The sequence below is a fragment of the Diorhabda carinulata genome, chromosome X, assembly GCF_026250575.1.
Source record: "Diorhabda carinulata isolate Delta chromosome X, icDioCari1.1, whole genome shotgun sequence".
NCBI classification, from domain to species: domain Eukaryota; kingdom Metazoa; phylum Arthropoda; class Insecta; order Coleoptera; family Chrysomelidae; genus Diorhabda; species Diorhabda carinulata.
The window spans coordinates 26,935,222-26,955,083 of NC_079472.1; the positions used below are offsets into that span (position 1 = coordinate 26,935,222).

The 19,862-nt window shown below is 31.0% G+C and overlaps 1 protein-coding gene across 1 annotated transcript in view; it reads left to right on the forward strand.

The window, feature by feature from the left end:
* The first annotated feature begins 5,058 nt into the window (after positions 1-5,058).
* LOC130901900 (SAM pointed domain-containing Ets transcription factor) overlaps positions 5,059-19,862 on the forward strand; it is a 52,306-nt gene continuing 37,502 nt past the window's right edge. The window contains exon 1 of the mRNA XM_057813564.1: positions 5,059-5,288. Within this exon, the coding sequence (XP_057669547.1) occupies positions 5,250-5,288 (39 nt within the window). The 5' untranslated portion in view covers positions 5,059-5,249. The remainder of the gene's footprint in view (positions 5,289-19,862) is intronic.

The window sequence follows — 19,862 nt, forward strand, 5'->3', positions numbered from 1 at the left end:
TTATAAAATCGTTATTTGTGGCAAAATAACTAGCCATTGCAAGGAATCTATTTGGGACAAGTTGTCTGAAAAACCACGAAAAAATCCCTGGTAAATTTTTATTAACAAATCAACTATTTGTCGTCAAAATAGCAATGAATCACTCTAGCCAGTAGCAGTTTGTCAAACATCTCCTACATAATCAGCGCTGATGACATAGTACCTATTTGGAACGAATCTCGGGCGGTATAAAATATATCCAGTATGGAGTGTAGAGAAGGAGGAACATCTCTTATGGACGGTACGTTTAAAATATGGTCTGAATTCTGTAGGGATAATACGTGGCGCTGATTGTACTATGAGATTGAGATCTGAAGTTGAGCACTTACTATATCTGAAACTAGCTTCAGATACTATAAACTAACGAAAACAGAATATTATGTAGGTGGTGAAAAGAATTAAACAACGTTTAAAAATATTAAAAAAATAGTAAAAAAAGAATACAAAAAATCATGGTGAAAACTTGTTGTATTTCTGGATGTATAAGTGGTTCTTTAAAAGATCGTGGAATTCGTTCATCTCAAAATATAAAACAAGCAAGTCTCTTTGGAATACCAAAGGTAAGTCATGTTTGAATCTGTTAGAAAGCAAAATTCATTAGAGGAAAATCAATAATTATTTATCCATGTTCCCAAAATATTTGTTGATTAACATTGATTTCTCATTAAATTTGAAAAATAATAAGTAACACAGTGACGTTAATTCAAAATCATTAAATTTATTTTATAGGACGCTACGCTGCTAGCACAATGGTCTTCCATTTTGAACATGACTTTAACGAAACATCATTGTATCTGCGATTATCATTTTAAAGAAGAAGATATTGTGAAATCGCGGAAGATTGATTATTCAGGTGGAATAATCAAAGAATATGAATTGAAACGATGGACCCTATTGCCAAATGCTGTACCAGTTAACCTACAGCCAAGACAATATGATATTGAAGTAAAGTTTTATAGAAAATTTCATTGACTTTCAAAGATATTACAAAATTTGTACTAACTTTAAATCTAGCTTTCAGAAAATCAAGAAAACCTGCACTATCAAACGGTTAAAATAATAAATGACAATAAATTTTCAAAGGTATAAGGTTTAAAATAAAAACTAAGCAGTAATTTAATTTTAATTAATTTTAATAAATATTTCGTAGAAGCCAACCATCAATGTGCGAAAGCCTTTTCAACAGTTGGACAATCGTATTAACATTAGAAAAAAACCAGCGTCAACATCAATCGAAAAGATCTCGCCTTCGCTGATAAAAATCCGAAAAACTGCAAGTTCTGACGATAAATATCCACAATTTATTTCACATAAAACATCATTAAATAGTATACCTGATCAACCAGTAGATAAGATGCAAATTGCTGTGAACAATGTAGAGACAAGATTTGATGCAGAACAAGTGGCTATGTGTCCCGTAAAATGAAAAAAAAATACGAATTCTGCAAAAATTGTTTTGATTCTTTATCTTCGGCTGGATCGGTAGAAGAGAATCAACAAAATGAATTAATCAACGAACTGTCCTTGTATGGAGGCCTAGCATATCCCAGTCAGGGATTGTTTGAATTAACTCGCCGGTTAGAAAATACAGTTTTGGATATTGTTGGGAGAAAGGGAATTGAAAGGAATACTATACAAATGGTTTTTGATCGAATTACTTAAATTCAATTGCCCAAAATTGGTTGCCACGAACATTCTCTATTGTTAACAAGAGAGATTATTATTTATTATTTAACCATGAGAGGACATTTCTTGGCCAAAACATTGAACAAGGAGTATATAGAAAAAAAAAAAAAATAAAAGTAAAATGTATAAGAAATTATCAAAGTTGTGACTGACGTTTGATTATATTCATGTGAAAAGCTGTGCAATCCTTAATATCTTATTAGATTTTTATTTTTTATTAAGAACTTGATATATTTCTGTACCTGCTTGCATAAGCTAATTACCAATGATATTTTAACAAAACTATAATTATTATATTTGTTGCGGATAAAGTTCAATATTTTATTTCTATGAACCAAAATGTTTTATTTTCAATTATTTTATTATTCTTATTGATATTTTTATATGACTATAACTATTATATTAGTTGCTAATAAAGTTCAATATTTTATTTTTATGAACCGAAATATTTTTTTTATTATTCCATTATTTTTATTGATCTAATTATATCGCTATAATTATTATATTAGTTACAGATAAAATTCAATATTTTATTTTAATCAACCAAAATGTTTTTTTATACTATTTCATTATTGTTACATGATTCTACTTTTTTTTCATATTAGAATATATGTATTATCTAAACCAAATAAATAGCTAAATAATAAAGTTAATTTAACGAGATTCTGTTTTGTTAATCGTTTCATTATTTTAATACTACTAATTTCATTATCACGGTGCATTATTTAAAGCATTACTATATAGTTATTTTCAAATCAGCGCGTAAAATTCAAGCGAATACCCTCTATAATCAGCGCCACCTATTTTCCCATCAAAAATCAGCTCACATTTTTTAACCCAGAGATGTTCCTCCTTCTCTACACTCCATAATATCCAGACTCCTAAATTTGTAAGTTTGATAATACTAATCCTATCGACATGAAATAAAGATCATTCTGGTAAACTGGTAAAATTTATTTTGAAACAGAAGAAACCTAAAATATATCTAGAATATACTTTTCTAAATGTTTCAAGCCTATTTGTAACGGATGTTAACTCACTAGTTAAGGTCTACCCCCCAGATTGCGTTCATGTAGTCAGAACAAATTTTGGCTTGCCGTTCCTCAAAGGAGAGAAAACAACTACTTTCCTGGCTAATACCACGAAGAATATTAAATTACATCTCCTTTGAATCAATAATTAGGAACAAAATTTGACAAAGGTATTTTTTTTAATTGCGAAAATGAGATGAATATTTTCTTCTACCAGACTTAAATTTCATCTTGTTTTTATAACTTCTACATAATTGTCCAGTGGATATTTATGAGTAAATAAATTATGAATCTAAATGTAGAATCAAGTTCCTAACAATGACTTTGGAAAAATTATTCTGTTTATTAATACATTTGTTGAAATTACTGTGAATTTTATATTGATGTCGATTAAGATTTTATTATGCACTGATATAGAGAATCCCTTATTTATCAAGGTTATATCTAGTATTGAACTAAGATTATAAAATAGATACATGAAGGAAAATGACAATCCATCATAAAATAATGAATATTGAATTTTTTTTAAGAAAATTCATCATTTTAGTATGAAAAATATTTTGTGGATAAACGAAAACAATGTTTAGAACATCTACCTACCTCACCTAACCTCAAAAACAATGATCTGATATTAAATCTGATAAGGAAGAAATGATGTACGATTTGAAAAAATATTTATGATCATATAGTGATTGCTAATGAAGTTGAGGAGTTAGTAGCAAAAGCATATGAAATTTGATAATAGTAACGGTATATCACGACTACAATAAAAGGAGGATCCAGATTTTCTGACGTAGGCATCTGTCAGTTTCATGAATATTCGAATAAGTAGCTATATTGAATGAAGCTTTATAAATTATATCATTTTTATGAGCATGAGAGCGGATTATTCCAGATTTCGAAATTATATTCTTTGTTCGACAATTTTTTTTTTGAAAGACTAGTATTAAGAGGACAGTTTTTAATGGAACCACCCTGCATCAAAATCTGTGACGAAATGAAAATAGATCTTCATTAAGCAGTTTTTCACACTGATTTCAAATATGCAATTCGTTTTTTTACCACATCTGATTTACTCACAAATCGATAATTTCTATTGTGAGGAATCATTCCCGGTCACTAAATAATATCCGCGACACACCGCGATGATTAAGCGTTTACAACGCGTAAGGAGGACAATGACGATTCTCGGGTGAAGGTAGGATTTACATGTACAACGTCAATTGGTATTACAATCTTCCCGATTAGAATTGGGATTGCGGACAGAAGAGAAGTTAGCATCATCAAGCATGTTTCCCGGTAACTTTTCACTAAGACAGATTTAATTATTGAATGAAGATTCTCACTCTACGAACTAGAAATATGATATACTCTACGATAATTAAATATTTTACGTTAAAGTTTATCATGTATTTTACCTTGTAACGTTTTTTCCCTCTTTTGTATCTTTTTTGTTTTGCATGGATGGAGATTTCACCTGGTTTATAGCTACAGTTTATCACCACGCAAAATGTAGGCGTAGTAAAGAACTTTTTGATTAAAATCAGAGGGGTAGGTTACACAAAAGTTAGATATGTATGTCGTCCATCAGCCATATTTGTTTTCAAGTGACAGCTATTTGGAAAGGCCTATTACTAATGTATTTATATTTATATTTGTATCCGCAACCGTGATACCTCTCTTTCAACAGTTGAAGCTACAATTTATAAATTAGAATAAAATGGTGAAAATAACCTGCAAACATCATTATTTCAACCTTTTACATATTTTTCTTCACTTCGTCGTTTATTTTTTAGTAAATTCGCATTCTCGGGACATAGTTTGAGGTACTTAGATACTTCAAATCTTTCTCAAACTTAAATTGATTGTATTTTTTGTTCACAATAATTTATTTTGAGTATTTATATCAAGTCTCTGAGGTAAATCTGACATATGAATAATAAACAATGCAAACATTCACAAATGATCCTTCAAACATGAAGTTTTCAAAAAGAAGTAGTATTTAAATGAAGAATACGAGACCGCACACTTCATTCGATGATTATAATTTAAAAATTCCCATGAAACTTGTTTTGGAATAGTGTGAACGTCACCAAAAAAACTTTGCAGTAGGTGAGTATATGAAATTAAATATCTTCAAGTCCTAAGACGCAGATTATTTATCGCAACCCTACCTGTAGGTACAACTGCAATTATTACATAGGTGTGCTGCAGAATGCATGTTGCTAAAAAGCGGTTCGGAGACCATCAGCTAGTACATGAATAACGTCTTGTTTTTGTCTTTCACTTCTCGAAAAAGTAGGCCGTGCCTCGATCACCGCGACTATCAACATTAAGTTGTTAGCTATCAGAGAGCGAGGTGGTTCGCGCTGCGATTTTTATTTAATTTCGATGCGATTTTGTTTGATATTTTATATTAGTTGAATTTTTCTACATAATTACTTAATTTCGTGTTCTGTGATATACAGTTCCGGAAGCTATTTGATTTTGAGAATGGTGCTATTTACGAAGAGTCAAGAGATGGAAGACACGGTAAGTGTGCTGCAAATATATTTGTAACTTCACTAAGAGGTTGTACCAGGCGGTATCAGATAGTTGAGTAGTTGCGCCAGCAACTTCCACAGATATTTATATACTTGATTATATAGTGTACAATAGTAAGTTATATTGTACAGGATGTTTGAGAAAAAACTAGTTATAATTATAAACATAATTATTCATATTGTGGTATTTTTGACATTTCAACTATGGTGACGATTTCCAAAAATCTGTTATTTGAATGCTATTCACATATTCAGTCATAAAAAATACATAAATTTGACAACGAGTTAAAGTTTTCCTAATAATTCAGGATATTAAGTCCAAAATAATATTTTTCAAACATATACATGTATTTTCATATAATATATTGAATTATAAATATTACTATCAAGACCGCATTACTTTAATTTTATTTACTCCTCAGTGATTAAAAAAATGAATTTTTTAACGACCAGTCTTACATTTCTCAGTTCATTTCATTTATAAGCTTTTGTCATGTCATATTCATTAAATATCCTCAGAAAAAATAAATTTTAGGTTACAAATCGAGGGTTATGGCTGGTATATCCCTCTAGCAATCCATCCACCTTGAAAACTTGCAGTTAAGTAATTTGAAGAAAACCCATTAAGATTTTGACTTAAAGCAAATTCAATAACTGTAAACTAATGAAACTTTAGAGGTATTGAAAGTGGAATTATGCAGTCTTAGGGGTCGCAGTTGTAAGTTAATAGATTATGAAAAATTAAAGATACATGTATTCAAAGTGTATTAAGTAATATACGTTAAAAGGTTATTTTTGAGTGATGGTGTACCCTATATATATATATATATATATATATATATATATATATATATATATATATATATATATATATATATATATATATAATTCTAATTGATTTGATTCAAATTATTTGAACAAAATTTGATTCAATTTTTTTTGCTAAACAAAACTCTATGAACACAATGTGAACATCAATCAATCATAGTTTAAAATCTACTTTTTTATGAGAAAAAAGACAATTGGCAACTTTCATTCTATGTGCATTGAATCCACTAATAGGAAAGTATAATGAAATTTCGAAAATTTATAGTTTCTTGAATAATAATACAATAAATATTACAAAATATGATACGTAAGAAACAACAAATACTTTGTTAGATAAGTGTCGTTAAGGATAACTTCATTTGTTTCAACCTATCAGTTACAAGGCTACGTTTACCTGGAATGTGAGTTCGGACGAATTTTGCCGATCAAACAAAAGCCTGTTTTCCAATTGAACTCTTTCAAGTGACAGCGACCATCACGTCAGCGATCAAAAAATTGTATTCTTTCGTTCGACCTGCGTCAATTAAGGCAGTTTTTATTATTTGAATTTGTAATGATACGATCATTTCATAATATAAAAGGATGAATTAATGAGTCTTGGTAACAAGATCAGATTTTTGTAGAACATGGGACTCAAAAACTATCATAATAAAGATATTACTCGGCTTTACTATCTTCTATGTCGTCTAAACCTAAAAATAACAGCGCCCAACAAGAATAACTTCTGTAGCAGTCTTTCAAGAAAATAGAATCAATCCATCTTTGAACCGCGGCAAAAACATACTGAATATCAGAAAACACGCACAATACAATTTTGTTCTGATGTTTCAGTCGTACTATTTCGAACACAGCTTCGTCTCAATTCCATCAAGAGTAAACTTAACAAATCTAACAAAGCTAAATGCTTCTTCATTCGGCGTCTCTAATTCGAATCTGAATGCTGCTCTTTTGTTGTTTATATAATCACACGTTATTTTTATACTACTTATTTTTTTATTTGCCTATTTTTGAGAAATTCTTTTTTAATGGTTGAGTGGTAAGATTGAGGCAATTCCAACATATATTTGGAAACTCAAGTTGAATTCTTCGAACTTAGAAATATTAGATTTTGAATATGTGAATCCTAAATTTGCCAGAGATGAAATCGCTTAAAAGTTGTACAATTAATCAAGTAGAACTTTTATTAGAAGTGGAAAGTTCGAAATAAAAACAGTAGTTTTATTTCATTATTGAAATTGCACACATTCATAGTGACATTAATAAATTTTGAAAATTTGCCCCGTCCTATATACATGGTAAGGTGTACACTGTTATGTTTTTTTTCTTATAGGTTTGTTTCAATTTCTCGAAATTGAGTTAAATCATTAAGATAATATACTATAAAAATACCAAAATAGATGAAAAATATAGTAATATTTATTTGATTTCGAGCGAATCTCCTCATAATTTCCTGAATATTGTATAAAAATCCAACCTTACATCCGTTTGGAAATGATAGAAATATACATAGAATTTAAAAATTTTGTGTAATCGCAAAATTTTTTATTTTGTATGCCATTCACATAAAGCATATAATTTTCATGTGCAATATATCGTGCAATAGATTCATGAATACCCATATAACACCAAGTTAATAACGGATTAAGATACTATACACTGTAAATTACATTTTTATAATCATTAAAAATTCTAAGTTCTACAAATTACAAATGCAATTAGTTAGTTACATTATTGGTACATAGAAACATTTGAATGCAAGCATAAGTGGCGAACGAATTTTAATCTAAAATATTGGTGCTGTTTTGTTTTATACATCACTGCTATGTTTGATACTTAGGGAATACAAATTTTTTTATGATAATAATGCCCATACCCCATTAAACGATTTAGTCCGTTTCCGTTCCGCTCCACATCCGCTTTTCCAAATTTTCCAAATTTCACTTTAATTAAATAGTAACCAAAGCCCATCTGACGTAGCTATTGCTGTATTCAAACTTTCCGTGGAAATATGTCCACTATAGGGACTAAGATGGAAAGATTTATTCATTGTTAAATTTTATTGAAGTGTTTCATACAAATATGCTTGAAAATGCTTCAATGATGATAATTGATAGTGAATATTTTATGCCACTACGTTCTTAAATATTCTTTAAATAACTGGGACGGCAATGCCATTAGATATTCCTTATTTTCAAACTATATGGTGTATGTATTTATATAAAAAACAATAATCCATAATATTTATTATTTATGTTTGTTTTATCTCGGTTTAAATGATTCAAAAGTGACAAGGGTTATCACAGATGATGTGAGTTGTATATTAACAAGCAGTATTAAGATCAAACAATTACTTATGTACTGTTTCTTTTTAATTGAATTGTAGTGTTAATGTAACAAAAATAACTTATAAAATCTATTAGTGATAGGGAGGATCCATGATGCTTTTTTGCTATATAATTGTGGATGTCCTTATTAAGAGTAAGACTAGACCATATTGTTGTAATAATGATAATAAAGCAGAGTAGTAAAATTGTTGGGTAATCTGTTTATCAAGGTATCAACGGAAAGCATTTGAGATTGTTTTCAATGAATTCCATTTTTCTTATGAAGAAGCAAATATGACCATACCAAGATAATGAGGAAGAATGGGGGATAAATTCTATGGGAAAGTAGAGAAATCAAAACAGCATATACGAGAAGAACGAACTATTGTAGAGACGAAGTAGGACAGTTTCTAAGAATCACAAAAGACAAACTAGTGGTATTTATTCTACACAACAATAAAATGATGACAAAGAAAGTATACAGGAAGAGAGTCGAAATAAGGAGGATTAAAATGATGAAAAATAATTTTCACCTGAGAAGAAGTTTACACAATTATAAATAATTAGGAGAAAATGTACAATCTTTTCCACAGTTTGTGGCAAGTTGAGAAAATACCAGATATACAGAAGAAGGCACTAATATTCCCAATTTATGAAGAAAGAGAAAAACCAGGTGCAAAAGTTATTGCATCGTTGGAGGATACCAAAGAGGTTTCACAATAGAATACCAAACGAGCCTCAGCTAATGGATGATCAGTACTTCTAATTATAGATACTAAGAAATTTATTGTTGTGGTATATTTTCACTCTCAGTACTATATACCTTATTGAGTACTACATAGATATTTTAAAAGGTTATTTCCTAATCAGCTTCCATTACTTTACGTAGAATGGTACGATTTTTTAGCCATCTCTCTGTTATACCTGGTGATGGCTTACAGTGAATTTACTGGAATCACAATTTAGAAGTTCCTATCATATTCTCTGTATTATATAATTTTCAATGGTATTTATTATCATATTCCTCGGATTCACAAGTTGGTTTTTGTTAATATAATATTATGGTTATTATTAGAAATTTCAATAGGCGTGAATCCAATCTAATTATAGAAACTAATAAATTAATCGAGGCGGAACAATAGTTTTGGAAAACACAAAGTATCTGGGAAACAAAAATTGAAAAACCGGATAAACAATAATAGTTCTATATCCCGATTTTTTTATTATAATGAGTATAATAAATTGAAAGTCATTTGAATAAAAAAATTGTACAGTTTGAATCAGTATTGGAAAAACCTGTGCAATTGACATTACGTAATGTGATCGATTTAATAGACTTGCCAACACTTGAATAACCATTAATTTTAATTCAATTCAATTGTATCTCATTTTCCTCTTTTGAAGATCGATCATGCGTGGTAACCATAGACGTTTCAAAAAAATGTTCCAAGAATTATTTCCTCTAATTTTATTATTTAGGACAAAAGCTGAATAATGACATTCCGTTGAGCTACGATGTGATCATAAAAATAACGAAATTATTTCTATAAATAATTAAGTATATCGTTTTAAAATAAAACTTGTAATACTCAAAGCATTCGAATAAAATTTCTGACTGCTATTAACTTGATATAAAAATTACCTTGTGTATTATATATTGTACCATATAATCGTGTACTGAATTGTCTCTTGTTTTTGTTGCTTTATGGTAGCTTTAACTATATCTTGTACCTATGTTGTGGAGACAAGAGAAACAGTAAGAAAACCAGTTGGTATTCTTAGTATTATTCCACATATTGTACATAATTATACAACGCACTCAGAGAGCAATTTAACTGTAGTTTCTATCGATATATGTCTATCTTTGTCAAAGTTTACTAGATGTAACATCTACTAATAGTTCATCTATTTTTTTGATAAAACTCAGTACTTCTCTTTATATCTGGAAAGAACTATGTGTAAAAAAAAATATTGGCTTAATCCTCACCATGACTTTGGTGGTATATTATATCACCCTATACGTCGTGTGACTGACACACAGATGGTGCTGCCATTGTCAAATCCATGTTTATGAAGTAGCAGCTTTCAAAAGACTATATGTTAAATTTCATGACATTTCGATTAGTTAGAAAGAAGTAAAAGCCATTTAAGTGAATCTACTTTTGTTATTTTTAAAACCATGGATTCAAAACAACTTCATATGTAGATTTATCATTGCTTCTTGATGAAAAAATACTGTACGAGGCACTGTTCTATCGAAAAGAACCTTTTGTTATTGGTTTGCTGAGTTTAAACGTGGTCGTACAGATGATGGTGGACGTTCTGATCATCCAATTGAGGTGGTTACTTCAGAAAACATCAAAAAACTCCACACAAATCTAATAGTAAATTGAAATTGCGTGAGGTAGCTGAGGCTGTAAAGATATTAGAAGGCAGTGTGTTTACAATTATGCATAAACATTTGACTACGAGAAAGCTTTTCTCAAATGGGTACCGCGTTTACTCACAGTCGACCAAAAACAACAACGAATTGATGATCAGAACAGTATTTGATCATATTTACACGTAATAAATCAGATTTTTTGCGTTGTTATGTGACAATGGCTAGATCATGGATCCATCAATTCACTCCGGAATCAAAACGATCACTATCTTAGTGGACTGCAGCCAGTGGACCCCGTCCAAATGCACAACAGTCAACTGAAAAGGTTATGGCTTCATTATTTTGGGATGCGCATGGAATATTGTTCTCCAAAAGACACAATCAATAGCGAATACTACATAGAGTTGTTGGATCGTTTAAATAAAAAAATCAAGGCGAAAAGGTCGTATAAGTCGCAGAAAAAAACACTGTTTCACCAAGACAATGCACTGATTCATAAGTTCATGGTAACAATGGTTAAAATTAACGAATTACACTTCGAATTGCTTCCTCATCCACCTCATCCCTCAGCCTCAATCCCCAGTGATTAAAGGCTATTCTCTGATCTCAAAAAAATGCTCGCCGGTAAGAAATCCAGCTCAAATGAAGAAGCAATTGCTGAAACTGAAGCCTATTTTGAGGCAAAAGACAAATCATTTCACAAGCACGGCATCGAGAAGTTAGAGAAGCATTGGAATGATTGTATTGCTCTTGTAAGAGATTATATTGATGAATGAAATCGATTTTTGACAAAAAAATGTTTTTCTTAGTTAGTCACACGACTTATTAAGTGATGGATAGTTCTATCCTATAGTCCATATTTTCCATAAAGCTGAGGCATAATTGAGATTCATTGTGGTTTATGTACCGAACTATCTCATTGTTAAGCCTTTGAATGGTTCGTGTCTTATTAATGAAGATTTTTTATTTGGCAGTTGATTCATATCGCCGCGATGTCATTTAATTCATCCTTATTCTGTGACAGTGGCATCGTCTTGCTGGTATCAGACCCAGTCCCATATCCTGAATTTCTTGCCAATTATTATTATCTCGCCATAACTAAAACTATTCACGGTAATTAGGACTTTCGATAATCAATCGGGGATTCTTTTTTGTCCAAATTCGGCAATTCTGCTCAATAACGGAAGAAGTATATGTGTCATCGCTCTGTGTAAATTCACAACTCATTTGTCTGTTCTACCAACCTATCGGCGTATTACTGATGATAAAAAGGTCAGTAGGCTTCCGCTCTTGATCAATACAACCTTGTAGGTGGGTAAGTTTAAGTCTCTTCTCAACATGCGCATCACTGATGTGAGATATGAGATGTTAATTGTTGAGTACGACAGCAAATCGAAGTTAACCGCTATTCTGCGACACTATCGCGAGCATTAATAAGGTTTTTTAGAGAACGAATTGAACGAGTATACATAATAATGTAACCAAAGGACTATTCGAAAACTATGATCAGGTTAATCAGGTCATAGTCATATAGGTAGAGCCTGGTAGACCGATGGGTAGATATGATTAGTTGGTGGCTTGTTTTCTTTGTCTATAGTTTTTCGAACTTGTTTGTTCTTGTAAACTGTGTGTGTTTGCGGTTCTCATACTTAAAAATAGCTTATTAGTATTAAACTCCAGTGCAAGAAGCGTGTGTGACGGGAAACAGTTGAAAACTGCTCAATAACTTATTATTACAAAATTAAATAACCAATAAAAATAGAAAAATTTTGTATATAAAAAAGTAATTTTGAAATTTCCACCGAAAATTCAACGCGAAACTGTGATCTATATCTCGTTCTGGGTTAGGATCCGCAATTTGGTGAACCCGAGTTAAAGTTTCTGAAAAGTCCTCATTTGTGTGATAACAACTGCTTAGTGTGGCATAGAACCAAAAGAGAGTCTTATTTTTTAAGCGCCATTGAGAGTAACAATAAAAATATGCTAATTACTAACCAAAATATAGGTAGCAGAGCTACATTGCAAATAACACTTTATAGAAAGTAAATATTTGCGAAAATTATATCCAAATAACGGTCCTTTTTATATATTGTTAAAAGTTGATAATGATTTACGCGACATAGCATAACTGAAAATGTATGTATAAATTTGAAATACGAACTGGAATTTTTCAAAAGATGTATACTTTTAAGGATCCTTAAGAATAAATGTATTTGAGTAGACAAAATAATGTTGAATGTCTATTTATATTCATATCGTGTCAATGCATAACGTCTTCGGATATGAGAAGTAAGCGAAGATTACGTACAGCTCTCCCGATTGATATTTGACGAGGGTGAGTCAAATATTAATGGGGTGAGGCCTGACCCTTGAGGTAGTGGAGTGTAACAGACAAAGAAAACGTAACCCTAATCTAATGTATTTTCATTTAACAGCATACGTTGGCTATATATCAACTGCTTAATTAGTTGTTAGTCAGTTACACTACTTAATACAGTAAGTCTTATCTAATCAGTAAGAGCTGATTTGTTGCTTAGTCAAATATATCTAGTCAAGACGTGGTTCTTGGTGGTGTACACTTTCTTCGCTTCAAGGGCCATGCTTTGTCTTACCATCGTCAAACAGTAGCTTGTGGGTCCTAAGCAATCTTCGGTATATTCTAGATATACGCAACCTTCGCAACACCGTTAACGGTATATGGATGTAAGAGACTACTCGTGTGGAGAAAACTTGTACGTTTTTCAAATCTTCCATATTTCCAAAATTTTTGAATTTATGAATAATGAGAATAGTTGATCAATTATCATCCCTTCTGTCACATAATCTGCTGAAATCGATTTGTATCTTCCCTGGCTTTTCGTCTGCCTATTTCTCATATTTTCTTTCTTATATGAAATCACTTGTTGCATAATTAACTTGTTGCTAAAATTGTAGAAATGAGAGTAATTGTACAGTCATGCATAAATCGCTGCTCTAATTCGATATTCAAATAAAATTAGAATAATGATTTCAATTTAAAATAGTAGGTTGGCCTGATACAGCGGCAAGTTGAGATTTGTAATATAAAAGTAGTACCTTCAAGGTCATCCGGTTCGGTTTTCCCAAAAGAATAACGTAATCACTTCTTTCAAGCAGTATAATCAACAAAAAAAAAAGAATGTCGGCCAGCGATTTATTTCCTTGATATTTTTGCATTATATTTTTTCGCTAAGTTATGTTGCTTATTGAGAGCTTGTCTTTGTTATTGTTGTCAGGATAATCTAATCCAAGAATGTGAAATATTTAGATGTCTGGTTGATATTAAGGAAGGGAAACTGTTATTTCAGAAGGTTAAATTTTTGTATAAGTCTCCGATTCGCATTTAAAAAATAATTTGATTCCATAGACCATTGTTTCCCAACCTTTTTTGTTTCATAGACCATTTCCAAAATTACTAATTTCCAAATCTCGAAAAAAAGTGAAAACTAGATCTATATATGAAAACTTGCGTTATGACTGAGTTTCAACGACGAATCAAAAAATAAAATCAACTAAACTAATTTTCAATTAAATTTTAATTAATTGTGCTATGAGTGGATATCAAAAATCCAAAGTTGGCCTAATGAAAAAGTAACTCCATCCAACTTTACATTTTTGAAATCTATAGTGACTCACAGTACTAGAACCAATCAATTCTCACAAATTTTCTTTAGAAAACTTTCGAAGTGATAAAAAGAAATATTTTCTTGTGTTGTAGATATTTATTCAAATATATAAATTATCACACTATTAAGTATTGTTATAACACTCGTGACATAATAGAAAGTAAACACTCATAACGTAATGTAACTTCTACAATGGTTATTATAAAAAGAATATAATTTTAATAAGAGGTATGTACTTGCTGGATTGACAGTAAATGTTCAATATTTAGCTTGAATTTTGTAAGGAATAATCGCAAATCTCTCCATTCTGTCTTATTCAATCATCTACTTTTTTGGTTAATTTGGTTAAGTTTGTAACGGCACTAAAACTTTTTTCGACAAGATATGCAGATCAGATGCTTGGCTCGATTTCCTACACTGCAGGATATGTTTAGGGCAATCAAATGTGGAATGTATGTCTGAACATCTTTTAATCAAGGCGTTCTATCTACAAGTTCAAAAACTGAAAATTCGCGATTCCTTCATAAATTTCAGTTTACCAAGAAAAGCTACAAACTTTGTTTCTATTAAATTGAGGCTGTCCCCTTGTAATTGTGAGCTGAGATAATTAAATTTTTTGAACAAATCTGTCAAATATGTCTGCTTTGATATTGATCAAGTTTTCTTTTAATGTTTTCAGGATCTTTAATTTCCAGAAACTCTAAAACTGAGTCAAGAAGTGAATAAAATATTGATAAACATGCAACTTTCCATAACCAACGTACTTCGGTATTTAACAGCAGTCATTTTCATTGCATAATTGTGCAAATAAGCGCGTATTTAGTGAATTACTTCTTATTATGTTAATGACTGCATTAATCACAAACTGAAGTAATTGGTGCAATCTATCACTCAAATCTTCCGCTACTAGATGTTATCGGTGGATAACATAGTGAATTACAGTTCATATTGGTGAAGAATCAAATAAGTTCATGCAAAATTGCAAGCACATACACCACAAGTCGTATTTGCACGTCTGAATAAGCGTTGCGTACGGCGCGGCAATGGCAAGTCTCAACGCGTTGTACTGAATCTGGAATATCCAAGTTCTTACAAGTAACAGTGCTGAACTTCTGAAAATATTATCTGCCTATATTGGTAGGAGAAGTCAACCCAGCATCTTAGTTCTTCACTATCGAAACCAAATACATTTTCAAGAACAATTGTGGACCTCCATTTTTCCATTTTCAGTCATAGATCATAAATCGAAGTGCCAAATTGTATGTAACTATTTTGGCTGAATGCGGAATGCTGTGTGAAGTTCCTATTATGAAGTTAAAACGATATCAAATATAGATAGAATATACGATAGCTGCTATTTGCAAAAAACGTTTTGAAAAGAATAAACTGTCTAGATGCTGTAACTTCCATGTCCAACTTTGTCCTCCAGGCATATCTGTTGTTACATTGTTATAGATTTGATTATACAAATTTGTGGTACTTGAATATATCAAGAAGTATTTATTGTGTAGTAGACGAGGTGTGATGAAAAATACTACAAAATAAACTGTCATAGCAGTTCGCTACATCTATTTCAACTATTACTAGACCTGAACTTTAATTTCGCGTGTCCTTTGCAGCCAAATCTCTTTCTTCTTGTCCGTTTTTGCAAAATTTAGAATCTTCTTAAACTTTAAATAACGAAAGGTTTTGATACCATTGACATTGATAAGACAACGACAGAGCAGATAGAATTCGATAGAAGTTATGGAATGAGTGTATTTCTAGTCAAAAGTAATACTTAGCGAAGCTGTGTCTGTGTCATCTCAATTTAAGAGAGGAAGACATAAATTCATGGTATTGACACAATTGGTCTTTAAGAATGAGTTAAATAATAGATATCGCTGATGACAAAATGGAAAAAATATATTGTGATTATATAGATACATAAATGTAATGGTCTTTTTATAACTATCTAATAATTAGCTGAAAATAGTATGAATACATGAATAGTTACGTTCAATGTGATAAATTTAAAATTATTGGCAAATAGTTGCAATGTATGGGAAAACAGTTGAAGAGTGAATGAACATAGTAATAGTTCCTCCACATTTTTACACCTATTTATTCACAAACATACTTTTCGAAATACCAGCCAATTTTATCACCAACTAAATTATTCTTAAAGACCAATTGTACAAAGATTTACGCTAAAAAAATAAGCTGCGCGAGAGATCCCCATAAATGATTAATTCCATATAAAATCCTTATGAAATTTGTGAAGCAAAATACTATTCAAGGATGATAAACAGCGAAATAGAATATTCTCTATAATAAAGTAAGAAGGAAATTGATGAAAATTTCTAATGGTGTAATTAGAATACATTAGAAGAGATTTTCTATTGCGTTTTCATCTTCAGGCGATTTACCACAAAACAGGGCGAATCGGATATATTCAAATTACATAACCATTGGAATGTGTTGATTAAAAATGATATGGGTAGAGTTCTTGATTATCCGAAGCATTAAATAAAAATTCGTTGTATGAATATTTATGGTTATTATATGCACATATTTTAATGAATAATAGCGGTTAATGGGAAACAATCCAATTTATAGTTAAATCAAATTGTTTTCTTTGAATAATTTCATTAAATTTTGACAAATTTTATTCAAAGTGCTGGCAAGACCCGTTTTGTTTAAGGAAGAACATCATATTTGATAAAGAGACATTATAGACAAAATCAGGGATAAATATCTTTAAAAACATAAGCTTGATTTTGCAGCATAGGGTTGAGTGATAGATAAGAGTTTACTACGAGGGATGCTACTTAGGTTTTGACATAGACAAATAATAACAAATATTTATAATTGGATATTGTTTCTCAAAATTTTCTTCATTAAAATAAATATACTTTTGCATGCCTTTGAAACAATTGTCGAAGCATTTATTACCCTAATGTTTCTAATTTCATTTTTTGACCAAGATAAGTTTCCGTAAACATTTTCAAAAGCATAAAGTTTGTCCAAGAAATGTAAAACTAAAATGAAATTAATTTCACTCTTGGCAAGAATACGTTGTATATTCTAGTTACTTGATCAATAACAATCAATAACAATTCATTCCGTTAGTTCTGTTATATGAATTTATGAAATCAACTTTTCTTCACATCCCGATCGAAAGCACGTCTTTTTAAGTATTATGGAAAGTTCTATATTTATCCCCTTTTTGAATGATGTGTACGTCCTGTATAACAGCGTGAGTAACCACCCCAAATTTCTATTTCTGTCGCTAAATCAAGTCTCCAACTATTGTCACTATTGTTCTCTGTTACATTATTCATTTTATTTTTCCATTGCTACATTGTATTAGTAAATATATATGGGTACATTATTCATATATAACTCATATATAACGTATATTAATATGGTATTGGTTACGACCAGTCTCTTAATGTGATTCTGTTTAAATGATTTTTCATGTGCTAAAAATAGTGCATAATTTTCAATTCCTCGTCAAATTCTCGATAAATGGTTTATGTACGAGGGCCGTTTTCCAACTTCTGATCACTTCATGAAGACGCTATGCGAGCAGAAAAAAGTGGGCATGCGCTGTAGGCAACTGCAAAGCTCCCGCACTACACACTCCGCCATTGTTGATATTGTAGACGTAAACTTGTTTGCCATTAATAATGCTCCTGCCAAGTGTGAATTGCGAAGTGTGATTCGTTTTCTACAGGCTGAGGCCATAGTGCTGCAGAAATCGATCGGAGACTGAGTCGTGTGTATGTCGAAAACTTCATGAGTGATGGTATGAAAAGCTTGCCGTAATGATGTGCATGATGAAGGAGACCAAGAATTCGAATCTGTTGTTACAGATGACCTGGTTCAACGAGTTCACAAAATGGTTAAAGAAAAACGCAGATTTACCATTACTGCTTTCATCTTTTTCCTGAACTAAAGACGTGGCTTCGTGGGAAGCGCTTTCAAACCAATGAGAACCTTCAAACCAATGTCAAGGACTTCTTTAAAAGATTAAAAATTCTGACTCTTCCTCCCTTATTCATCTCTGAATCCGTTTACCTAATTCGTAAGCACGCTTCGCTAATTTCAGAAAGATCGTTGCATGACTATCCACTTAGGAACGCCTCAAGAGCTCAATATTTTATATTGGAATCAAATCGATAATCAATAATCAATAATTTGAGGGCATATTTAATGGAAAGAGCCTTCTATTCTATAATCGACTTCTATTCTAATAATAATACTTAATTACGGGTATGCTGCATACTGGCTTAATTTTGCTATGGATTTATATACTAATTATTATCTATTACTATCACTTATAATTTTGTTATTCATTGTGGTTTTCTTCTGTATATTAAAATTTCATTTGTATCTTTATATAGCTATTTCTATGTTTGTTTTTTAGTTTTTACAAGCTTTTGTCTACAAATTGTAACAATTTCTTGACAAAGCATTTCTCTCCCCCCTCTCTCTCTCTCTCTTTCTCTCGAATTTATTGGCGGCAACTTTCTTTGAAGAGGGTATAGAGGCTTGTCCACGGACATGACAAATGTGTCAATCTCTTCCTTGATTTTGTCGAAAAGTAACCGAAAATGTACCAATCTTTTGGCAATAAAATTGTTTTATAGGAGATTTTCTTTTATTTATAGCCTATAGGAGGTTTAAAAAAACGGCCCAAAAATGTATAATGTACTATTTCATTAACGACTTATAACCTAACTTTATTGAGATTTGTCTAGTTATTCATTATTAACGCGGGTGTAAAAATGAAGATCCTGCTTGATTAAATCTATATTTCCATCTATTTAACGAGACCCATTCGAAACAACAAAAATTTACTTACTCAAGTAATTAATATGAACATCTACATACATCCAATTTATATTTTTATATATCTGCGTATGAGGGCGTTTCCTCAATTTTATCCCAATTACCTAGTTTATCATGTTACATTGACATATCGACGATGTTTTAAAAAAAAGTCAAAATCGGGGTTAAATACATACACATACCTAATACAAGTGTATTCGCTAGAAGCGTAATACGTATACCATCTTTGCCAATCTGGTGGATTTTATATAAGCGAAGTCGAAGACTATTCAATCAAAATGTGGTATTTACTGTTATATCTGGGTATCGTGTTTGTTAGCAGTTACCTACTGTTCCACTCTCAGGTATTAAATGTATTATATACCGTTATATTGAAAAGTAAAAGCTGTCTGAAATTGTTTTTCTGTCTCTACTACTTCCAAGTATTTGAGTAATGTGGCAGGTCATTTTTAGAAGTAGCATGTAGGCATGTAAAATTTGTTATTGCGATATGCTAAACAATCGTTTAATACAATACAAATCTATTTTGAATAGAGAAGCAGAAACGA